Below are 26,299 nucleotides of genomic sequence, written 5' to 3'. Positions count from 1 at the left end.
GGGCCTCTCTTCTAAATAGACTGAACACCTTCTATACACAGTTTTATGAGAAGAACAGGGTGATGCCAAAGAAAGCTCTGTGCCCACTGATGAACTGGCCACCTGCGCAGCAGCAGCTGAGGTGAGGAGAACCCTATCCAAGGTGAACTCACACAAGGCAGCGGGACCAGACAACATACCTGGTCGGGTCCTGAAGGATTGCAAAGACCAATTGATGGAGGTCTTCACAGACATTTTCAACACCTCACCACACATCAGTCCATCATTCCTGCAGGGTTCAAGACAGCCACCAAGAGGGCAACAATAATAGGCCTCAATGACTGTGGCATTGACCTCCACCATTTTATAAAATGCTTTGAGCATCTGGTGATGGAACACATCAAAACACACCTCCCAGAGATGCTGGATCAATTTTAATTCACCTACAGAAGGCACCATTCCACAGACGATGCTATAGCCTTGTCGCTTCACTCCGTCCTTGCCCACCTGGAGAACGATGCCTCATACATCAGGCTGCTGTTCATCAGCTTCAGTTTGGCGTGTAATACAATCATTCCACAGAGGCTGGTGGAGAAGCTGTCCTTGCTAGGACTCAACACCTCTCTTTGTAATTGGATCCTGAACTTCCCAATGGAAAGACCACAGTCTGTCTGAGTCTGTAGAAGAACACTGAGCACCATCACGCTGAGCACTGGTGAACCTCAGTGCTGTGTGCTCAACCAGCTCCTGTTCACGCAGCTGACCCATGAGTGCAACAACAAGCTCCAACAGGGTCATCAGGTTTGCAGATGGCACAACAATAGTTTGCCTCATAAGCAACAACAATGAGTCACACTGCAGAAGAGATGGAAAATCTTGTGAAACGGTGTGAGTGTAACAACCTGAGTCTCAACATGGACAAGATGAAGGAGATGATCATGGACTTCAGGAGGACCAGGAATGACCACTGTTCACTACACATCAATAACTCTGTAGTAGAGAGATGGAGAGCCCCAAGTTCCTTGGAGTTCACTTAACTAGTGACCTATCATGGACACACATCTCCTCACTTGTCAGGAAGGTACAACAGTGACCTTCTATAGGAGCTCTATCCAGAACGTCCTGGCTGGCTGCATCATTACCTGATGCGGTTGCAGCAGAGAAATGGATCGGAGGTCAATCCACAGAACCACAAGAGTGGCAGAGAAGATCAATGAAGTCTCCATCCTCCACCATTGACATGATCTACCGGGATTATTGTCTGAAGAGGGTGTCAAAAATCATTGAGGACCCCTTCCACCCTGCACACAGCATCTTTCAGATGCTCCTGTTGGGTAAGAGATACAGGAGTATCAGAGCCAGCACCACCAGGCTGAGGAACAGCTTCTTCCCATGGGCAGTGAGGATGTTGAACGACTAAAGGAACTGCTCGCATTAACATCCAAGACTCTCATCTGTACAAAACAAAATTTATTTATTTATTTTTATAATAAAATACTTGTCCTGCTTATGTATTACTTGTCTGTATGTGTGCTATGTCTGGTTGTGTGTCTGTATGTTTTGTCCAGAGACCAGAGAATGCTGGTTGAACTTGTACTTCAAAGTGGACATGAATACTACGCACATCAGGTGGGGCCCCGACCCCACCTCGGATACTCATACCACATCTCTGTAATGCCGATTCCAGCGTACTGACTGCTCATCAGACACTCTAGACCAGAAACCATGGTTGGATGGTTCGGAAGCAGGTTAAAACCTGGCCAGTGGTGTCCATTCATGCACTTCAAGACCATTTTGAGTACACTGACTGGAATATGTTCAAGGAAGCAGCAGTCGATGATGACCGCATCAATCTGGAGACCATCATAACGTGCTCCAATCAGAAGTCATGGATAAGAGCAGAAGTGCACGTGCTGCTCAGGAACTGAGGCGCAGCTTTCAGAGTGGACGACAAAGGTAGCCCTAGCTAGTACAAGAGCCAAGCTGTCCAAGGCCATCAGGGAAACAAAGCGTGCGCAGGCCCAGCACATCCACAGTCACTTCCTGGACAGCAAGGACACGCAACATGTGTGGAAGGGCATTCAAGACATCACCAAGCACAAGACTACACCATCTGCCGGTGCTGGTGCTGCCTCTCTCCCAGACACAGAACAACTTCTACACATACTTTGAGGCAAAAAGTGACATTGTAGTGAAGAGGATCACTTCTCCTCCAAATGATCAGGTGCTGTGTCTTGCAGTGGCTGACGTGAAGAGAGAGCTAGGCAAGGTCAACAAGCAGAAAGCTGTTGGACTGGATAACATTCCCGGCACAGTGCTCAGGGGATGTGCAGCTCAGCTAGCAGATGTTTCCACTGACATTTTTAACATCTCCCAATGTGTTTCAAAGCCACCACCATTGTCCCTGTGCCAAAAAAGTCGGCTGTGTTCAAGCCAATTGTCATGAAGTGCTTCAAGAGGCTTGTCATTGGGCACATCGAGTTTCTGCTAGATCCCCTGCTGTTCTCATATAGACCCAACTGCTCTCACCCACCTGGAAAATAAGGACTCATATGTTCAAATGCTGTTTATTGACCAGCTCAGCATTCAACACAATCATTCCAACTTACCTGATAAGGAAGTTGAACCTGCTGGGTCTAAACACCTTACTCTGCAATTGGATTCTTGACTTCCTATGAGGGAGTCCTCAGGCAGTCCGTATTGCTAACAGCATCTCAAAGACTGACACAGTGAGCACAGGGCTGCGTGCTGAGTCCACTGCTGTTCACTCTGCCGACCCATTACTGTGCAGCTAAACACAGCTCAAACTACATCATCAAGTTCGCTGATGACACGACCGTGGTGGGCCTGATCAGTAAGAATGATCAGTCAGCGTACAGAGATGAGGTGCAGTCACTAACAGACTGGTGCACAGCCAACAACGTTAAAAAAAAATGGTTGTCGACTTCAAGAAGGCTCTGGGAGACCATGGTCTGCTGACCATTGACAGCTCTACCGTTGAGGTCGTCAAAAGTATCAAGTTCCTTGGAGTGCACTTGGAGGAGAACCTTACATGGTCCCTTAACGCTAGCTCCATAGCCAAGAAAGCCCAGCAGAGCCTCTACTTCTTGCGAAGGCTGAGGAAAGTTCATTTCCCACCCTCCATCCTCACTACATTCTCCAGAGGATAAAATTGAGAGCATCCTGTGCAACTGCATCACTGCTTGGTTTGGAAGCTGTACCTCCTTGGACTGCAAGACCCTGCAGAGGATAGTGAAATCAGCGAAAAAAGATCACAGGGGCTTTCTTCCTCTCATGAAGGACATTTACAACACTCGATGCAAGACGGAAGGCAATAAATATTGTGAAGGATTCCACACACCCCTCAAGTAAACTGTTCTCTCTTCTGCCACCTGGTCGGAGCTACTGCAGCACTCAAGCTCTTATGCCCAGATATGCGCTCAGTGGTAACTGGGCAACACAGTGTTGCAGCTCCTAATTAACATCTCTATTGTGTACAGTAAATGGGGAGTCCAAAGTACCCTGAATGAAGCTGCGTAAATTAAACATCAATTTCTTTTATCATCAAGTGCATACACCTTGTAATCATGAATTATGCAAGATAGAAATAGCTCTCTGATTACAAAAGAAAGCTGTGGTAGCTGGTGGATGGAAAACATTTTCAGGCATTCACACTCTGCTGGATATACCCAGCAACAGGGAATATACTGTCAATATATTTATTGTCACTGTTAATAATCTTATAAATGCTGCTTCCAAGTCAGTCAATATGCATTAATAAACGATAACTTTGTCTGCCTCCCAATATCTGTAGTAGCATTCAATCCAGTGTTTGTAGCTAAAGTTGGCATAAGCATTCACACTTCACACACCATTAAGAACTAGGGTTGAATAAAATGTGAAAGATTAGATTTTTATTGGTAAAAATGTTAAGAAAGCAGTACTGCAAGCTATACAAAGTAGAGCCATCATCAAACATTGACACTCTTACAGAGAAAAAAGCCATACATGAAACACAATAGAGAAAACCTACCGGGGACATCTACCACCTAAAATGACAGAAGAAGGGAATGAAAAGAATTGACTCAGTGGAAATTCTTGTTTGCTTTTATTGAGTGACAACATTGTTTGACGGGTTTAATGTATCTTAGATTCTGAACTTTAAATGAATGGGAGGGGAGGTAGGGAGGGTGGGATGGGAAGAGGGAGGGGGGGGGGAAGAAAACGACACTATTTATTTGAAAAGGAAAATGTATGTATCTTGATCAACGTGGTTTATAGTGTGAAAAATAAAAAATTTAAAAAAAAATATTTCACACCTCGTGAAGAGTTGCAGTAATATCCCTGGGGTGGAGAGGGGATGTGTTTGTTATCAATATACGCAAGGCCAGTGTATAATGGCAGTACGGTTCATGTAGCAGTTAGCGCAACACTGTTACAGACCAGCAACCAAGGTTCAAATCCGGTGCTGTTTGTACATTCTCCCCATGTCTGCAAGGGTGCTCTGGCTTCTTCCCACCCTTTAAGACTTACGGGGGCTATAGGTTAATTGGAATATTTGAGCAGCACAGGGTTGTGAGCCAGAAGGGCCTGTTACCATGCTAGATGTCTAAATAAATTAAGAAGTTAATAATAAGTAAATCTTTATTTTCTATTGGCTGACATTGCACATGTAATGATGCTGAGTGATTCCAACATTTCTGTCTACTTTTTTTTCCCCCATTCAAATTTAAACAGAGATTCTAGCTAAACAATTCTTTTATAGCTACATTGGAATCATCAGACATCTCACATATTTGTTTAAACATATTAGCTTCAGGCAAGTGGAAGGATTAATTGACACAGCAAAGGGACTATTTTAAAGTTGCTTTCTGTTAATACTGATTAACATTTATTTTTGAAGAAACAAAAGTATAGAAAGCACAATTTATGTTCCACAGATAGAAATTTCACTGCACAAGAAGCAGCCTTAGCAAGAATTACACAGACTCAGTTTTGATGCAAATTAATAGAAGGTAGTTGAATGCTAGTGGTTTATCACAAATGCATAAAAATTGTCCATCAGCCTGCATGCTTTAGAATGGAGATCCAGGGGAGTATTGCAGAAGGAATTACAAAGGGAGATTATGGAAGGAATTGAGGGTTCAGAAAATTATCTACTGAACATAAAGTGCTGCACTTTCATTATATCTAGTCAGTCCTTATTTTAATATACTGGGATATTTCAAAATAAAAATTTCCAAAAGAATCAGATAAGATGGTCATGTATGTATAGAGACTGAAACAAATAATCATGACTAACAAAATATGCAGTGAAGGTAAACTGTTTATATTCAAGTTCTCTTTTGCCACCATCTAAATACAATGCAAGTGAATCTTACTTTCACTTTCCTTTTGAACTCCTCTCTCACTACTCCCTGATCAATCATATAAACTCCCTTCAGATGTGTTGCCTGTTCAGCAAGGGTATGCCTATGTAGCCAAACAAACAACAACTCAAGAATAAATTTGATGCAACTGGGATACATTTTACTTTGTGATTTAAAAGGAATCTATGAATAGTTTAAAAGCAGAATCTTAGACAAAAACTACTGAGGTTATTTATATTTATCTGAAAGAATTAAATAGGGTGAAGCTCTTTTTTCCGAAGAGAGAACTGGAAAATAAGTTCATGGAAGTCCTTGAGGTTATAAAAGGGTTGACTTGGAGATGTTTCCACTTGTAGGCAACCAGGACCAGGAGCCAAGTACCAGATAGCCATCCATAAATAGAGAAAATTTCATGGAAATAAACTGAAGTTAGAGACAATGGCTAGAACATGGAACTTCTTATTACAGGAAGTTGGTTGGATGATCGGCATGGGTGCATTCAGGGGAAAATTAGATAGGCATGTGTGGGAGGAAGAACTGCAATAATGCATCAATCAGATTACAAAGTGGGAGAGACTCCTGTGGAGCATAATCACTAGAAGAAGCTAGTTAGAGCAAGTATCTAATTTCTGTGCTAAGAATAGTATTTTTTTAAAAAGGTAGCATTACTTCACACATTGAGGTAAACCACTGTTACACAGTGATTGGCTGCTATTGGCTAGACTCGCCTCCCAGAGATCAATCCTACCCACAGCCCCTTGCAGGCTGCCCCTTTCCTTTAGCTCTGATCAGTCAAGAAGGTGGATGGTTGTTTGAGAGTGTTTAGCTATGAAAACCCTGATTGTTTCACTACTCAGCCTTTTGTGCATTATTGATGATACATCACACATCTTTCTGAATGGTCTGAATTCTCTCCAGTCCAGTTGCTTTTCACGAGGCAAGAGAAAGGCGTGATTTGAGGGAAATGTTTATACATTTTATATTTAAGGATAAGTTTATACTTAACAATCAAACAAAATAGGTAAAGCATCATGAACAAAGAAACAATAAAATGTAATTTAAGAAGTTTAGGAAAGCTGAAGTAACTCTATTAGAAAATATAGAGTGAGTGGGGAACAAATAACAAGAGTTAGTGAGTAAAACAGATGTGTAAACATTGAATGGTTTAAACAATGGTGATAGATGTATTTTGGTACATATGACAATAACAATATAATTGAAAGGATTTCTTTTCTTACCATTCAAAGGCCGGCAAAAAGTTGCCGTGCACTGATGCCATCTGACAAAAGGGTGGAAAAGAAAGTCTCTTCAGAGACAGCATGTAGTCAAGGATCACACAGTCTCTTCTGAAGAAATCGGCAGGACCAGGCCATGTTTTGCACAGCCAAGCATTCAGCACGGAGCTGCCAATTTTCAACCACTTGTACCCAATTCATTTGGACTTCTCGGCACAAGTTCTGAGATCAGGACGTCTGGGGCTGATTTGGTGGGAGAAACTTGACAGTTTATTTTGCTGTTGGTCTCTCCATAGAATCTAATAGAATGATCAAGATTTGGTGGATTTCCCAACATTGCAAGGAAGGATTTTCTTTTAAGATCTCATGCCAAGTCAAACTTTGTGCAGAATCTGAGATCCCATGAATTTCAATTCATGTTCTTTGTCAACGATTTCAGAATCAATGAAAGGGTAGAATTTTTAATTGCTTTCTTTTGTTTCAAACTGCTCTATTTCTAGTAAAATTATAGTGTTTTTTTTTAATTATTTGAATTTTAATAGATTTTAAATTACCGTATATGCTGGCGTATTGGATGACTCATGTACAAGACAACCCCTGAATATCCACCTAAAATGTAGAGTTGAACTATACTCTCTGTATAAGACTTCCCCAAGTCTGGCACTTACCATTGACCAATGGAGTGATGCTGCTAGGCACATTGAATATACCAATTCACAATATTTTAAAAGCAAATTACCCAGTAAAGGTTTAAATTCTATAAGCATATTTTAAAATAAACTACCGTTGGTTCCTTTAACAGGCCATTTACAGAACTGGTGGTAGTCTGACTGGTCAGATGGACCCTATAGGGAAGCACCGAGACTTCACCATTAAGGTTCAGATTTTATACGGCACAGGGGAGTACTGAGACTTCGCTATCAAGGCTTGGATTTTATACTTGGCATACAACGTGATCCCTGATTTAGAGATGATATTTTTAAAGTTCAAATATGTTGGCACATGCGGTATTCCAAATATTTGTACCACACTTCCACCTTAAAACTTGTCCCCATTAAAATCATTAGTCTTTCACTCTAGTTACTTCCCCAATGCAGCTCTAATCTCTGCTCCAATGAGCCCAAGGGTCAGATCTCAACAAATTTTGGCTGGACTGTACCCTTGTAATCCTCATAACTTTGTGGTCTCCCAGAACTATCATGCTCATGCCCTAATTCATCCTGTCAAATTTACCCATCACTATGGGATCTCTATCTGACACCAGCCCTTAAATAAGCAACATTTTTTTAAATTTTAAAAATTCTTGCCTTTTTATATCCCCCCCCACCACCCCCCCCCCCCCACCCCCCCAAAAGTCACAAACATACTTCTACATAATCTCCTCCAGTTCCACAACCTGCCAAGATTTAGGCCGCTTGATAACCCAAATTGAATCCCTTTAGCATGTGGTAAGATTACAGGCTCTGAATTTCTCTCCTTTAATTCCTCCTCCCCCCATCCCCCTCCTAAGTAACAGTAAACATAAAGCGACTCAAATTGTCATTAAAAGCTAACCTGCTTGACTTTTCTTCTGTAGGGAAGGAAACCTGCCTTCAAGTTTCTATATGCCATACCATTGTGGTTGAAATGGCCTAGCAAGTCACAGTGAAAGGGCAACAAGAGATGGGTATTAAATGTCCTGCCTTGCCTATATTAACATGACATAAAAAGCTGCTCTTGCAAGTGTTCAGCTCATTGTTAACGGGATGATAATCACTCAGATGCTAAAAATAAATCTGGGATTTGGAAAGTTTAGGCTGAATTTAAGTCAATTTTCAAAGTTTTAAGATGGGTGATGGATTCTATTTATTCTAATTTACTTGATTAGGTATTTTGGATCACTAACATTTTTTAATTTTTTTTTAAGTGAGAAGATCCAGGTTTGGAATACTTCCACAAATGGCAATCAATACCAGGTTACTTGCTATGTTCAAGGTAGAGATCAATGGAAAGTTGACCAGAAATGTTAGTAATATGGTGCCAAGGTTTGTTCAATTAGGTCAGGGATTTGCAATAACCTCCTTTAACAGGATATGCTTAGAGATTAATGTACACCTATTCTTTTTCTCATTTCATGATTAAAGTATCTAAAAACTAATGAATAAATATTAATTAATAATTTCAAAAGTTTATTAATGATCTTTTTGCCCACACTTTACAATCTTGGTGGTCATCTATCCTATTGGCTTTAAGCTTTATCTAAAAGAGCCAATTAAATGATTAGAATACATTTAAACATATGTATGAATGTTGTCACAACTCACTACAAAAGTAGAATTATGGAAATTTTAACACCTGAACAAGATTTTTTTCCCCCACTGATTAATGTACAATCGCTACAGGATTAAAAAGATTCAGTTGTGATTTGATATGCTATGATCCTTTGAATGAGAGAACACTTTACAAAACAAATATTAATTTCCTATCTGAATGACAAACAAAGAATTAATTCTATTTACATCAAACAGTTAAGAAAATTTTCGCTATTGTTTTCACAAATAGTTTTGTCATTGAAAGTGACTGAATTGTAGGCAGATGGACACAGATCTGCTGAGAGAACTAAACCAGCAGTGTTTGAGGATTCAAGGATATAATTTCTGACACAAGCTAATAAAAAAATAAATAAAGGTTTCTTCAGACCTGAAATGACAGCTGGGTTCAAGTGTTGACTTCACAATCATCAATGAGAATCTTGCGCCTTTCCTGACGCTCAAAGTAGTCTGGATAATAAATACTTTTCCACCTTGGAATTCTTATTGTACAATTGAAGCAAAGTTTATTATAAATTTGTGCTAAAAAATTAATTTTAATTTCAAATACAACATCAAATGCTGATATCTTCCTGAATTTATTATTTGATACCACAAGTTAACAAGTCTAAGAACACGATCCCACATCAAGGACACAGAGTACATTGGAAAAAAAATTGATGAGAACAGAATCAATGGTCTCCCTAAATATCAGAATGATATGCAATCATGTAACTAAAGAAGGCAATGAAAGCAATATTACAGATTAGGATGAACTGCACAATGTTCTCTTTAAAGGTTTGACATTATTTGAACATTCTGAATATGACTTTGCAACAATTTACAAATATTTATTATTTCATACATTATGTTTATTTTACAATTTCTTGTCCAATCTAGCTAGATTTTTTATGAACTAAAAATTATTCAACAATTCTGATTAGAAATAAATAATGAAAGGAAGCAGAGACAGACACAATTTATGCACCATGTTTTATCTTTGAATGTCTCAAAGAACTTCAGAACTAATGACTGAAAAACAGACAAATAGCAAAGTATATAATTACATCTTGAAATATTCGGACTAAAGTGTTTATCATCTTAAAAGGTTATGTAACCAATAAACTAGTCACCAAATCCCACAAAAGTGCCTATAATTTATCAAGCATAATTATTACATGGAAGTAATTACCCAGGGAATATCAAAAGATAATTACTCACTAATTATTGCTTTCACAGTTTCAAAGTGTCCTGTGATATTTTCTTTTGTTTACTATCTTTGGGTGGGAAGTGGGCAGGATTGTAATTTACTGAATGTAGTGAACATGGCAATAATATACCCTTATCAAAAGAATGTTACAAGTAATTCAACTTTCACACAATATTAATTCAGATCACTATGGATTCTTGAATTTGATGGTGTTGACATAGAGTGCAACAAAAGTTCACCAAATTAATGAGAAACAATCTCAATGAAACACACAAATTTTTTAAAAACATATGAAGGGTGATATTTCTCTGGGGTAAGGTTGACCATTAAGGTCAAATAATCGTCTTCACAGCTCTCTTTTCTCATGAGGGCCATTAAGTTTCCATAAATCAAATCGGTATTGCCAGGACCAAGGTCGATAATGGATAGTAAAGGAATGAAGGGCTGAAAAACTGATGTAAGAAAGCAATGCTGCTGTGAATAAAAAGTTATTTTATTTTTTAGGTTTCTATCTTTATTTTTGAGAAAGCCACAACTTCTCACACAAAGTTTGAAATTAAATATATCCTCTGTATCAACTTAAAATCTCAAAAAAAGAAAACTAATAATTTCAAAATGTCTTCTTATTTTCAGTTTACATTCTGTGAAAAGGGTTGCGCTGAAGCAAAATCAAACTTCCCGCTTAACTGCGGTGGCAGAATGGTACTCTGCTAGTAGTTCTGCCACCTCTCAGCTCAGGTATTCTGGTTCGATTCAGACCTCTACGACCATCTGTTTGGAACTTACACGCTCTGTCCATAACTTTGCGGGGATCTTTCATGTGCTTTAATGAATCACATTCTGGCTTAGTTGACTACTATAGTATATACTATAGTCCTTGGTGTGGTTGAGTGGTAGGAGAGTGAAGGTGTTAATAGGAATGCATGAAAGAATGGGTTATTGAGAACTAAACAGGAGTACGTGTCTGGTATTCGAGCCAGCATAGATTGGTAAGCCGAAGTTCAATATTATAAAATGCAACCTATGTCCTTGACACTGCCACAAATAATATGCCCTTACTATCAAATGCCATGTCTCAGGTGGAATGGGAATGTTTCTGACCTCACCATCCTATTCAACTGAGTTTCCCATTACAAAAAAAAATCAAAGTTGAAATCTCACACCGACCTTCGTTTTGTCAGTATTCCATCTACCTTCCACAAAGTTCAGCCGCCTGGATTGTATCTATCCAATATCAAATTCAAAATTTTCATTCAAATGCTTAAGTCACCTTCTCAATTTCTTCCTATCCATTCAATTTCCTCCATTCCTATAATCTATCTTCCAAAGCCTTTGACTTTGCCTTCTCAGCATCTGTCCTTGGTCTCTCCATGCTCTTAAGTGCTCCATGACCAACTCTGAAATTATATTCATAAACATCTCCAAGTTTCTGATTTTGAAAGGAAATCCTCTTTAATAAGTAATACTTGGACCAATACTTTAGATCACTTCTTCAAATAACTCAGATGTCATCTTTAATGTCATACAGCAGGAAGCTGTGATTCGGTATGATGCCAGTTTACCCACATGTTTCAATGCCACGATACAATTATGAAATCAAAGTTAAAATGCTGGAAATGTTTAGTAGGTGGGGCACCATCTATGGGGCGGGGGGGGGGTGGGTGGCAGAGAGAGAGGGAGAGAGAGAGAGAGAGAAAGAGGAAGAACAGAAATAAAAACAGATGCTTTAGGTCAGTGGTTTTCAAACTGCCCCCTCTAACCTCACATTCCACCTTAAGCAATCCCTTTGCCATTGGTGCTCTGTGATTTGTAAGGGATTGCTTAAGGTGGTATGTGAGTGGGAAGGGAAGGTTGAGAATCACTGCTCTAGACCCAATGGCTACAGAAATATTTTGCTTGAGAAAAATTGTCATTTGCCCATTTCCTTTGGAGTTATGAAACCATGCACATAACGAGTCAATTAGGTTCTATTAAAACAGTGGTTTTCAAACTTTTTCTTTCCACTCAAATACCACCTTAAACAATCCTTTACTAATCACAGAGCACTGAAGGCATAGGGGTTGCTTAGGGGAGAATGTGAGTCCAGGGAGACAGTTTGAAAACCACTGGTGTAGACTGATGACCTTCAACAGAGGTGAAACATTCACTTTGATTCTCTCTTGCCGATGTAACCTTGGGGGGCTTCTATGTATTTAAAGCAATTTATGTTTTTATTTTTGTGTTCTAGCACTTACAGTGTTTTGCTTCATCACTACAGTTTTTGAATCGGTGTCAGGAAACTGAAATGAAAATTAAAATAAGAGTATAGTGCAAAGTAAGATCTGATGGATGAGCAAAAGCAAAGCAGGATTTGTTCTCATATACTTTAAATGCAACAAATGGTTAACTATAAGGCATTACATTTGTAATGTAACAAAGTTCAAGTCAAAGTATAAATTGGACAGATAGGAAATCATATTTGGCAAAAATGTTAAAGTGCACTAATTCATTAGAAAAGAACAGATGATTGAGGGGCCAGAATGTGCTCAATCCAACCCATCATTTGCACTTGGCTCCTTTGGCAGTCACAATTATGCACTTACTTCCTGACCATTTGCAGGGTCGATTGGACGATAGGCCTCCACTCCCATAAGACAGAGTGGAGTACAAGTGGCAGCCAGGTCTCGGGAGATGGAATAAGACTCACCTCCCAGCTTTTGGCTGTCTGATAGAGTGTTCCACCCTGAAACGAGCTCCTTTAGCAGATTGTTTATTGCTCCAGATTTCAGCACCCATTGGGATTTCTTGTTCTTTGGAATAGAACATCTGCTCCAGAATTTTTTTTGCCAAAGTTTTAATAATATTATGTTTTCTGTTGTAACCCAACAATTATAACACCGTTCTTGCTCTGAGATATTTCAGAAATGTTTAAATCCACTTCCATGGGAAAATTTTAAATACATCGCCTGGTCCTTTCTCCAGCCTTCTGGAGATTATTTTTCAAATTGTTGATACCACAAGATGAGATTAAGCTCCAGCTGGTCTTTTCTCAAGTGGCACTTTAAAACTGGAACAATGGATTAAGGGCTAGTAATTTTATTGACCTTCTTCAATGATCCTTTCCCATCTTTTTTGGCAGTCAACAATACTGCTAGCATTTGCACTAAGATATTCTCTGCAATTTCAGTGCAGAAACAAGGCTGTGCTTAATTTCATTTCAGGGCTGCATTTGAGGCATCATTTAGCACTTTTCTGAATGAAGATCGTCCGGTGCAGGAAGACAATCACACTACAGATTAAGAAATCTACAATGTTGTCATTGTAGTCCATCAACAAGTAACCAGCAGATGAATGAAGTAAATACAACACATCTTGTCACATAAAATTATAGTAATGTTAAATATATCACGTGGTTTGACAGCAAGCCTATGCTACTAAATGCATAAATGAGGCTTCTGTCTTATGAGTGATAAAGGTCATGCAGAAAGTCAACCCAAATCTCCATACTATTTAGCTCAAATAATGAAATTAATTCATACAGTGAAACCCCTGGTACCTGGAATTCAAGCAACCAGCAGCCACAAGGAACCGGCAAAAAAATTTTTTTTTTCTTTTTTAAAAGTAAACTAAATAAGAATAATAGATAAAAAAAATACTTAAGTTTAAAATAGTAAAAGTAAATGTTCTCTGAAGTAACAAATAAACTTTTTGAGAAGATTGTAGAAATATTCAGCCGGTCGAGCACCTTGGTCATGCTTTGTTCATAGCAGCTGTTTAAATAAAGTTTGATTAAAGTTGGATTTGAATAAAATGGAATCACTCAGGACGAAGACCTGATTGATGCTGCTCACCGTTGGGGGGTGACTCTCTTACAGTGTCTCTCCAGTCAGATGCTTTATCTATAAACTTGGGGGAGAGGGTGTTTAATTATCTTTAATGTTATTGATTGTATTTTGGCCGCCTCTATGGATGGGGAAGAACCTGCGGATGCAGCAAAGGTGAAATGTTTTCAAAGAATGTGATTGAAAGTAAAATACTTTGAACGTTTATATATTCATGCAAGTGATCAGTGCAAGTATGGTATAGTATTTTTATTGTCTTCTAAACTGCTTACTCTTAATGCAGATTGTAAGACATTGTAAGAGTTGACATTGTAAGAGTAGGTCTCAAGCAACTGGAAAATACACTAATCCTGCATCCAACAATCTCCAAAGGTGCCGGATAGCAGGGGTTTTTGCTATATTTATAAAATAGATACATTTTAATTCATGGTTAATAATATCCGTAGATAATCCTCACTATTTATTGCCAAATCAATAAGCAAACTAAATATCGATTGTACATGATGAGAACTTTGTTACACTTCATGGACCTAAAAGCAGTTGTTTTGAGTTACATCGAGACATTTTATCCCTTGATTTCCCCACCACACGGCAGCAACTCCATTTCAATGCACCACATTAACTTGTCGTTGCACAGTTGTTCGAGAATTCAGAGCTCTACCATACAACTCCCAAGTTCCATTTCTGATTTTAAAAGATCTCAGGTACAGCCAAATAAGATTGAAAAGGCAAAAGTCATTTTAATTATTTAATGAAAATATTTTTTATTTGAATACAATGAGAATGCAGGAGTTGAACGTGGATAAAAATACTCATTATTCCTGAGAAAGAAAATGTTTTTGAGAACATATTGCACCCGATCTCTCTTAAACATTGACCTTCGTCACTCACAAACCATGTATTTTTACTTCCAGAGTTCAAAGAGAAGACACACAATTTTTGACGTATTGAAAATACATCTACTCCATCAGCAAATTAGTGTTGCTGTGCACAACACTTGTACTTTTCTGCAAATTAATCTTGATAATTATATTGTCAGAATTACAGACACGCAAATAGCACAGAAAAAGCCAATCGGGTCCAATCTATCTATGCAGCCATTTATGCTCCACAAATTTTCTTCCCATTCCTACACAAGCAACTTTAAAGACTTCTATTCTGTTCCCTCCCTTATTGTTTCCTTTTTTAATGCAATTACTCCACTCACTCAGCTATATATGAAGTACATAGGAATGAGAAACCGAGTATTTTTTATATATATTAAAATAAGCATGATTAGAAACATTGGTACATGAGATTTATAAGCCATTTGGACAAGTAAATGGATAGGATATGGGCCAAATGCTACCAAATCAGACTAGCTTGGTTCGCATAGGAAAATTGGACCAAAGGGGCAGTTCAATGCTGTGAAATTCTGTGATCACCAGACAGTCAAGTCGCTAATACAATGATGTAAGGCCCGATCAAAACATGTCTTTTTCCATTCGCCTTAATAATTATGGTTGTCATAAATTTATAAACTGGTAAAAATTAATTATGGCCTCCACATATATTGAATGCGTGGATACTTCAAAATTTCTGTCATCGTCTTTAGATTGCAACACCAAAACAAATCGTTCCCATCCAAATCAATCTTACTGAATGTGTTAGAAAAAAATAATCAAAGTATTATTTTCCCTTCTAAATTCCATGACCTTGTTTCTACAATCTTTTTCTTTTAAATTATCTAACCTTTGGAGTCCAAGTAAAATTCTGATAAACTTCTCCAGCCATTCTTACCTCAAATCTTTTCGTAGCTCCACTGCATGATGCAGAACACAGTACTTTGTAAATGGTATGCTTCAGATCAAAATTTGTATCCTCCGAGCTGCTTATATTGAAATCAACTTAACTTAATTCTGTGCATTCATTCAATTGATAATTATTTATTTGCCACTTCATGCCTTCCAACTAGATTGCCTATTTTGTGTAATTTCTCAACTTAAATATGCAGCTTTCTGTCTCATCATATTAAATTATTTACAATACGGTTGACAGTTGTGGAAACCCAGAATCACATCTTGCCAGTTTAAAGAACTACACTGTCTCTCGATACTTCCAGGCCACTCAGCTAATATCGCAGCCAGGCCAATAATTCATTTTGCACTATTGGATGAAACCATATCAAAAAAGTCTCCGATGTGGGATTTTGTCCAAAGCTATAGATAAGTACAGATAAATAATGTGAATAAATATTCTTCACTTTCTACACTTTAATATTCACTCCAAACAGTTTAATCAGTTACCATTCCTAGCTCTCAAGTTTGGAAAAAAAATGTTTAGTTATTTAACTTGAGAGTTATGTTCATTCCTGACAACAGGTTGGTAGGAAGTCCTTAGTTTGTACCTCTCATCTTTCTGAAATAGCAGAGACATGAGCACTCTTCCATTCTGAAGGGATGGCTCATGACTGAAAATTTTTTTTTCAATTAATTGAGAAACTAGCAGGGTTGCAAGCAATGGCTTCAATTTCCTGCTGTAGGAAAACCTTCGTCACTAATTGGTAGCTCTTTAAAAAAATTCTCTAATCATTATCATTTTGTTTAAAACCCTGTCCTTGACTCAATTAATTTCCACAGAATGTCTAGCCTACCATTCTTCCCCCTCTCCTCCAAATATTATGAATTTTTTTTAAGGGGGCCACCTTGCACCTGTCCATTTTCTTGCCCTCTATACTCCCTTCTTGTAGCTCTTGCAATCTTTTGCCATCCTTTGCATCTCTTCAGATCAGCAGAACATGCTCTAATATTTGCATTTTTGATAGAATCGTCTGGTTTGATTCTATATCTTTGCTGCTTAGTCATGGCTATTTTTCTTTGTGGAGGTGCTGCTCCTTAGAGGGTATAGGCAAGAATTAGACCCCAATAAATGACTTTTTCTAACTACCATTTCTGTTCCACTGTGATTTTACCCTTTGCAGTTTTGGCTAGCTTTGCACAGTCTTTAACAAACTCGCCCAAATCTATAATTTTTGTAGCCACTTCAGACTTCTCCCTTTTGAACATTACACTGAATTCAGCCATGCACTGTTTAGTCGATTTATCTATTAACTAAATTTAGCTCACCACATGATATTGAATCCAATTTAGATTTCTCCTTCACCAATTCTGAGACACATTCTTATAGAGCACCACTCTGTGCACAATTCAGAATCTCCTAACCTTTCTGACATCACCTTGACAGCTGCAATACATGCAGAACTAAAATCACTCGGCCTTTGCGATAATATTAGCCACAATAGTACACAGAATAGACTGCAGTTGCTGGAATCTGGAGCAATAAAAAAGAAACTGCTGTAGGAACACAGGAGGTCAAGCAGCATCAGAGGGAGATTTTGGTCAACATTTTGGGCCACAACCCTTCATCAAGACTAAGAGCATAAAGGGGAGAGAGCAAGCATAATGAGATCAGAATAAGGGGTTGCAAAGTGGCCATTAGGGGACTGATGTACCAGGAAGGATGATGGATAGAAGGCAGTTGATTGCCAGGTGCCAGACGAAGGAAGAGAGAGCTGTCTCTCTCCCTTTCTGGCTCCATTCTCTTCCACCCACAATCCCACTGCAGGATTCTTCCCCCTCCAATTCCATCTAGACCTATCTGTCCTTCATCCCTAATCCCTAATTGCTTTTATTGTACCACGACAGTCACCTCTTCTTATGTAAGTAGTGTGGGTCCTGGTGTGGGTCAGATCGACGATCACGCCAAAATTGCCCAGCAAAACTGCCCAGCTAGGAACCAGTATTGTTCCTGATGTGGCAAGAAAGGCCACTTTGCAAAAGTGTGCCTCTCTAAAGCTGCCGGGAGCTCAGCGGCCCTCAATGACCTCCCCGCCTCCCCTGCGGACCACCTCACGTTCGTGTGCCGAGTGGTGCCATTGTCCCCGTGATGACTTCTGCCTTCCCTGACTTCGACCACGCAGCATCCGGCCCCGCCAGAGACCTTTGTAGTGTGCACCCTGAGCATCTGCACCAGCCCCCGCCGGCGCCGTTCGCTGAGAGCTACAGTGATGTCACTTCCGGCTCATGATGTGACATCACTTCCAGTTGAAGTAACGATGCCACGGCCGCTGGCCATGATGAAGTCACTTCCCCCGGTGCAGCGGACATGGCTGGGAAGGAGGCCAGTCACACAGCGGCCCCCCATGTGCCGCTGACATCTTGGGCCAGGCAACGCCCGACACTGAGGGCCCCCGATGACGTTGAGAATGACGTGGTCAACACGGGCGATGACCTGGCTGCCCTACCAACACTCCCCATCCAAGACAGTTCTGGCTGCCACCACGCTGACCAAGGACATCCCTCATGACCTTGGGCGCTCGATGATGGACGTGCGAGTCAATGGACAGTTAACAAAGTGCCTGTTTGACAGTGGCAGCACTGAGAGCTTCATTCACCCGAGTGTGGCCCACTCCCTAAAGTTAAAGGTCCACCCCACCACCAGCTCGATCGCCCTCGCAGCCAAGGATAAGACTGTTGGTACCCTTGGGCGCTGCTTGGTCGATATAACAGTGGGAGGGGAGACCCACACAGCATCCAGGCTCCTGGTCATGTCCAAACTCTGCGCACCACTCCTCCTCAATCTGGATTTCCAGTGCCACCTGCAGAGTGTCACCCTTGCCTTCAGGGGGCCCCAACCTTCACTCATATTGCACAGCACACCAACCTACCAGCCCCGGCCAACCTGCAGCCTCTCCACACTGCACATCACCCCACTGGTGCTCTTCCCACATCTTGCGCTAGACTGCAAGCCAAATCGCCACCAGAAGTAGGGGCTATTGCACCGCAGACAGGGACTTCATCAAGGCGGAGGTGTGGCGACTTTTGGTGGAAGGCGTTATAGAGCCCAGTAACAGCCCTTGGAGAGCCCAAGTCCTAGTGGTCAAAGGGGGAAGTAAGCCAAGGATGGTTGTGGATTACAGCCAGATGGTACACCCAGCTGGATACCTACCCCCTGCCAAGGTTCGCTGACATGGTCAATGGGATAGCCTGCTACCGGGTTTTCTCCATAATTGACCTGAAGTCGACGCATCACCAAATCCCTATCCACCCGAAGGACAAGCCCGACACCGCCTTTGAGGCAGACGGGTGCCTGTACCAGTTCCGCCAGGTTCCTTTTGGGGGTCACGAACAGGGTCTCTCTCTTCTTGCGGGAGATGGATCACGTGGTAGACTGGCACAAGCTGAAGGAGACGTTCCCATATCTGGATAATGTCATTCTCTGTGGCTGTGACCAGCTGGACCACAATGCTAACCTGGAAAAATTCCTCCAGACGGGCGTGGAGCTGAACCTCACTTACAACAAGGAGAGGTGTGCGTTCAGCACCACCAGCCTCGCCGTCCTAGGGTACATCGTGGCCCATGGAGTCATCGGCCCAGATCCGGAAAGGATGCACCCATTACTGGAGTTATCCTTCCCCCCCCCCCCCCCCCCATGTACCTGGGTCTGTTCTCTTATTACTCGCAGTGGGTCCCTCGCTTCTTGGACAAAGTCCGCCCACTGGCCCAAACCACAACTTTTCCCCTCCCACCTGAGGCACAGGCAGCCTTCAGCCGCATCAGGCAAGACATCACGGATGCCACGATGGGGCTGTGGAGGAGGGCTCCCCCTTCCAGGTGGAGAGCGATGCCTCCGAGGTGGACCTCGCTGCTACCCTGAAACAAGGAGGGAGCCCCATCGCCTTCTTCTCCAGGACCCTCCACGGCTCCGAGCTAGGGCACTCCGCCATTGAAAAGGAGGCCCAGGCGATTGTGCAAGTGGTCTGCCACTGGCGCCACTACCTGGCCGGCAGGAGATTCATGCTCCTCACAGACCAGCGGGCAGTGGCGTTCATGTTTAACACTACCCACAAGAGCAAGATCAAGAACGACAAGATCCTGTGCTGGAGATTCGAGCTGGCAACCTATAGCTATGACATGCAGTACTACCCCGGGAAGTTTAATGACTTCCCCGATGCCCTCTCTTGCACCTGCGCATCTATGCATGACGACAGGTTCCAGGCATTGCACGAGTCCCTCTGCCATCCGGGCGTCACCCGGTTGTATCATTTTGTTAAGCCCCAAAATCTTCCCTACACCATCAGGGATGTCAGGGACATGACAGAGGCCTGTCGGGTCTGTGCGGAGTGTTATCCCCACTTCTTCCGCCCCCCCACCCCTGCAGGCCCACGTTGTAAAGGCTACTTTGCCTTCCGAGCGTCTCAGCATGGACTTCAAAGGGCCCCTGCCTTCCACAAACTGAAACGTCTACTTCCTCACAGTAGTGGACGAGTACTCACACTTCTCTTTCACCATCCCTTGTCCGGACATCTCCACAGCCACCGTCATCAGAGCCTTGGGGCAGATTTTCACCATGTTTGGCTACCCTGACTTCATCCACAGTGACCAGGGATCTAGTTTCATGAGCGACGAGCTGCGCCTGTACCCGACGGCGAGGGGCATCGCGACCAGTCGCACGACAAGCTATAACCCGAGAGGCAGCGGGCAAGTAGAACGCGAGAATGGGGTGGTCTGGCTCTCAGGTCAAAAGGGTGTGCCTTTGAGTACTGGCAGGACACCCTGCCCAAGGCACTCCTTGCCATTTGGTCACTGCTGTGCACGGCTACCAACGAGACCCCTCACGAACGTCTATTCTCATTCCCCAGGAGGTCAGAGACTGGAATGTCACTCCCAGCATGGCTCACGTCCCCGGGACCGGTACCTCTGCGTAAGCATGTACAGACGCACAAAGCCGAATCCCTGGTAGAGCAGGTTTTCCTCCTTCATGCAAACCATAACTACGCTTACATTAGGTTCGGCAGTGGCAGGGAGGACACTGTCTCAACCAGGGACCTGGCACCAGCAGGAGCACCCACCACACCACACTCCAACCCAGGATGACGCTGACCGGGCATACATCCCCGTCCCCAGGCAGCTATGGGGCATGCAGGGCCTCCTTGACCACCAGGGGCCCGCTTCAGCCTTAGGAGATGAACCTGCTCCCCCTACCCATCCAATACAACCTCCATATGTCGACCCCGGCCCCCCTGGCCACCCCTCCACGTGGCACCACACCAGCCCCTGCCCCCCCCTCACTTCCCTAACAACCAGTGACCAGCAGCCAGTCCTACGACGGTCACAGAGACCCCGGCGGCCATCGGATCATCTCAACCTGTAAATATTGTATGTACATAGTGGGTGCAATTCCTTGTAACTGCCCCCCACCCCCTCCAGGACAATTTTAAAGAAGGGGGTGAATGTGGTGGTACACAACCAGCCTAATGCAGGGGGCAACTTCTGTACCTGCAGGAGTGGAAGGGGACAGGACAACACCTGGCCAGATGTCAATCAGTCGGCCTGAATGGATCAAGCCCCACCCTGTCGGATGTCAATCACCCTCCGGGATATAAGCCTGCGCCGGCCTCCCGAGGCCTCACTCAGAGTTGCTGCAGCCACAGCCAGCCTGGCTCTGTGGAAGTCTTTGTGGATTAAAGCCTGTTGTACAGTCATTATCTTTGTGTGTGTCTGATTCTGGCTAACAGCGCACCACACCTACCATGCACAAAATCATGTTGACTATCCATATTCAGTCCCTAGCGATACAAATAATTGTATATTCAATTGCTTTGAACACCTTCTGAACAAATTCTCAGTCTTGATCAGATGCTTGTTAATTAAATCGTCAATGGTTTCAAGAATTAGAATTTATTGTCATGAACAAGTCATGAAATTTAGCATTTTGCAACAGTGCAAACATACATATTATAACCACATTATGACATGGCTATAATAATAATAAATATTAATGCATGAAAAGTGAGGCAATGTCTCAGGAATCTGATGGCAGGAGAAGCTGTCCTTGTGCCGTTGAGTGTTTGTCGTTCGGCTCCTGTACCTTTTTCCTGATGATAGCAGAGTGAAAAGGGCTTGGCCTGGGTGGTGGGAGTCTTTAAGGATAAAGGCTTCTTTTTTTAAGACATCACCTCTTCTAGATGTCCTCAATGGAGTGTAGTCTGGTGCCTGTGATGTCGCAGGCTGAGTTAACAATTCTCTGGAGTTTATTCTTGTCCTGAGAGTTGCTGCTTCCATACCAGACAATGATGCAACCAGCCAGACTGCTCTCCACAGTACGTACACCTGTAGAAGTTTATGAGAATCTTACCGAATCTCCTTAGATACCTCACAAAGCATCAACATGGAGGCTCCAGGACAGATTCTTGGAGAGGGTGACACCCAGGAATTTGAAGTTCTTGACCCTCTCCACACTGAGCCCTTGATGAGGACTGGGTTGTTTTCCCCTGATTTCCACAATCATCTCCTTTGTTTTGCTGATGTTGAGAGCAAGGTTGTTGTCATTATATCATTCAACGAGCTGATCGATCTCCCTCCTGTACACTTCCTCATTGCCATTTGTGATTCTGCTGACAACTGTGGTGTCATCAACAAACCTGTAGATAGCATTGGAATTGTGCCTGACCACACAATCATAGGTGTATAATGGGAAGAGCAGTGGGCTAAGCATGCTTCCTTGGGGTGTGCTCCATCAGGATACACTTTCTGTGGATCATCATTGTTCATTTTCCTACTCTAATCCACCCCACTTACCAAGGTGTGAATGGCCTCTGTCTCAAAATGCCACAATGATTGAACCCATCACTTAGGTGTATGAGTATCTGCAAGTTGCGCCATCTGAAGGCAAGTGGTAACACTGTCTCTCCTCCTAGTCTAACTATTCATTCTGACCAACCTCACTCATTCTTAATTTTTTCCTCTGTTCAACAATTTCTATTTACTTAAGATATTTCTCAAATTTGGCTGTGCTATCAAAATATACTAACCTGAAGAATTCTATCTGCAGACTGCTACATGTGAATTGAGTTATGTGAAAAGTGTTTATGGACTTGATTTCAGAAGATCTACTGGCATTCAGCAAATTGTCCAAAACCTCATCACAGTACACTGTGATTACACGGCCCTTTAATCACATTTCCTTGTAACTTTCTATAATATTTTTTAATATCTTACATTATCTTATTTTTGAACCCTCAACAAATATTTGATTATTACTTCAGTCAAAAGGCATTCCAACATTATTTCTTCAAACTCTTGGATTTAACGTGTTAAAACACTAAGATGCTCTTGGGGTTGGATAAGTTTCAGACAGCGTTTATTTGTCTAATATTGACAGTTGGTCGTAAATGTATTGCTATGTCTTGGAAAGATGAAGAGGAGTTAAATGTAGTTCAATCGCATAATGAGTTGAAGTCGTGTATCTATATGGAGAAAATAACATAATTTACATAATAATTGAGTTTTTTTGTTAAGATGTGGACACCATACATGAAGAATATGAATTTAGTAATATTGTAAATTACTAAATGTTTTTGTTTATTTTTAATGCTTCCCTTTAGGGATCTGTTGTGGGAGGGGGGAGGGATGGGTTTGTTTTACTGTTTTTATTATTAGACCACTTATTCTGTAAGAGTCTGTTTATTTTTATTTAAAAAATACTAAGTTTTTAAAAAAAAAGTCAGCCGGTCCCATAGAACCCATAGCAAGCAAAGATATATAACTAACATTTCAGGCCCGAACCTTTCGTCAAGGTATGAGCGAAGTGTCTAAATTGCTTAATAAATTGTACAAACGTCTCAGACTATCAGTTATATTCTTCAAATATTATTGGAGCACAATTTATAAGGTGGAAAATCTGTAGTTTATATAAATAGCATTATGTTACAATTACAACACAAATACCCAAGTTAATCTAATCATAAGGATATAGCAGCAAAAGTTGGCCTATTGGCTCATCAATTCTCCTCCACCATTCTAATCATCAGCCGATCTATCCACCGACTCAACCCCATTCCCTGGCTTTCTCAGTGTAACCCTTGATGCCCTGACTAATCAATACCTGCCCACCTCTACCCAAACCCCTCGCTTCCACAGTCGCCTGTGGCAACAAGTTCCATAGACTCACAGTCCTCCGGCTAAAGATTTTTTTTCCCTCATCTGTTTTCAATTGATACCCTTTTATCCTGAAACTATGGCCTCTTGGCCTAGAATACCCCACCATTAGAAACATTCTTGCCATATCTACTCTGTCCAAGACTTTCAGCATTCGAAATGCTTCTACGAGTTCCCCCTCATCCTTTTGTACTCCAACAAGGACAGTCCAAGAGCCAACAATCACTCTTCATCTACTAACCCTTTCATTCCTGGTAGCATTCGAATAAATCTTCTCTTGACCCTCTCCAACGCCAGCACATCTTTGCTCAAATACAGCAACTAAAACTGTACACCGTAGTCCAAGTGAGGTCTCACCAGTGCTTTATTAGAGTCTCAACATTACATCCCTGCTCTTATATGCTGTTCCTCCAAAAATGAAAACCAACACTTCTTCACCATCATCTCAACCTTGAGGTTAACCTTAAGGCTATCCTGCACTAGGACTCGCCTTTGGAATTTTGAATGATCTCCCCATTCAAATCAACAGTCAGCCTGTCCATTTCTTCTACCAAAGTGCATGGCCGCACACTCCCCAACATTGTATTTCATCGGCCGCCTTCCCCTAATCTGCTGAAGGTTCTCTGCAGCCTTCGGGCACCACCTCGTTTGGTATCATCTGCTCATTTAGACACAAAGCCAGGGTCTATTCAGTGCAATGGCAGTGTAAATAACGTGGACCACGCTGGAGTTCATCCAGCGCCATCAAAGCTTTCCCAGTGCTTCACCCCAGTTCGAAAAGATCCAAAGTAAATTACGAGTATCAAGTCATAGAATTTCACACTAGTACAAACACGTTTCCAGCCGGACACGGGACTGCACCAGCAAGGCAACTGGAGCCGTCCTTTTCAGGGCACCATTGTGACATGTCAGCGCGGCTCATGGAACAAGGAGTGTTCTCATCCCACCAATGTGTGTCGAGCATCTGGAAGTACGAGGGACCCTGGACGTTACAATCCATGGCCCGGGCTGATTTGACAGGCACGCTGACACAGCCCATTATCAGCGCCACTTGGCGGTGACAGTGATAAGACGCGAGGTCAATAACGCCCCGTGTTCCATGTCTGAGTGCAGGTGCGAGGATTTGACCGGGGGGGGGGGTCGACGAGACTTTCTACCTTTAACAAAAGGTAGAAATCCACACACCGCCTGTGCATTTATTTCATGCCCACTTTGGCTTTTTGACGGGGCAATTATAAAAATGCGCATCTCCGAGAACAAAGGGAAAATCGATCCATTTCAAATCAACTTGGCTCGGCCGAGTTTCACAGAGGATTCAAAGCCCGGAGGGCAGAATCGGATTCAAGCCTAAAGTTATCCCGCCACGCACAAGTCACCTTGACCTGCTCACTGGCGGCTCGATTTCAGGACGCAAGTGGGAGAAAGTGTTTGCGTGCAGACCGACTCCTCTTGGGCGCCCTGTCACCAGAGGGGTGCAGCCGCTGCAGAGACGATTTGCAGCCCGATTGACGCTTTCCAGCATCCTGGCGGATCTCAGCTGCCAGCAACGCCAAAAACTGCTTGCAATTTTTTTTAACCATCAGCTGACGAGCACGAGGTTCAACATCCCTGTCGCCACTGCTGCAGTTGTTCTTTGGGGCAGGGATGTTTCACCCGCGTTGACTGCTTACCTTTTGCTGCCTCCTCGCCATGTCTGTGGGCTGTTTGGCGTTGAACGGGTAGGCGATGCATCTCATCACAAAGACGTAAAGCTGCAGCTTTTTCTTCCTCTCTTCCTCCTCTTTTTGCAGCTTCTCCAGCTCCTCTTTCTCCTTCTCACTCACCACCGATGGGCTTGGGCTGGACGGTCGGATGCTGCTGCTCCGGCTACTTGGCTGGAGTCCCCCGCTGCTCTCGCTGGTCCTGCTCGGGGACAACCGACTGCCCGGAGCCGGAGCCTGCACCTCCTTGTTCTCTTCTTCTACGATCTCCTCCGATTCTTCTTCGCTAGACGACGGATCCAACATTTTTGCTGGGCAGCTCCCGCTCCCGAGCTGGGGCGCGCGTACACAACAAGCCCCAAGATAAATGAGGGAGAGAGCTTCAAGCACCGTGCGAGTGGAGAGGGAGGGCTGGACGGATTGTCAGCAAAGCAGGAAGCCGATTGCTTACGTTCTGGGGATTTAACTCTCTTCTCGCCGACACAAGGTATAAAGGCTGTGCACAGTTCGGGATCGAGGCTTCTTTTCATCCACAATTCCTTTCTGCCTGCCGGATTCTGTCAATAAAGCCTGATCGATGGCACTCACTTCCTGCTATAGATCCGCAACGCAGCTAAAAGCACAATTAAAAGGGAGGGAGGGAGACACGACCCCACAACATCTATTAACGGGGGTGGGGAGCAAACGCTGGCTTTTCCACTCAGGACGTCCAAGAAGCGG

The 26,299-nt window shown here is 42.5% G+C and overlaps 1 protein-coding gene across 2 annotated transcripts in view; it reads right to left on the bottom strand.

Moving 5' to 3' along the window:
* cadpsa (Ca2+-dependent activator protein for secretion a) overlaps positions 1-26,084 on the bottom strand; it is a 454,508-nt gene extending 428,424 nt beyond the window's left edge. Inside the window, exon 1 of one of the 2 annotated variants that reach the window (XM_069937157.1) lies at positions 25,550-26,084. In XM_069937157.1, the coding sequence (XP_069793258.1) occupies positions 25,550-25,885 (336 nt within the window). In that variant the 5' untranslated portion in view covers positions 25,886-26,084. The remainder of the gene's footprint in view (positions 1-25,549) is intronic. The other variant, XM_069937158.1, reaches the window with a different exon arrangement.
* Positions 26,085-26,299: the final 215 nt, after the last annotated feature.

This window comes from Narcine bancroftii, chromosome 5, assembly GCF_036971445.1.
Source record: "Narcine bancroftii isolate sNarBan1 chromosome 5, sNarBan1.hap1, whole genome shotgun sequence".
NCBI classification, from domain to species: Eukaryota; Metazoa; Chordata; class Chondrichthyes; order Torpediniformes; family Narcinidae; genus Narcine; species Narcine bancroftii.
Note: the sequence above shows the minus strand (reverse complement) of the source record. Positions and strands in the feature narration are given on the sequence as shown.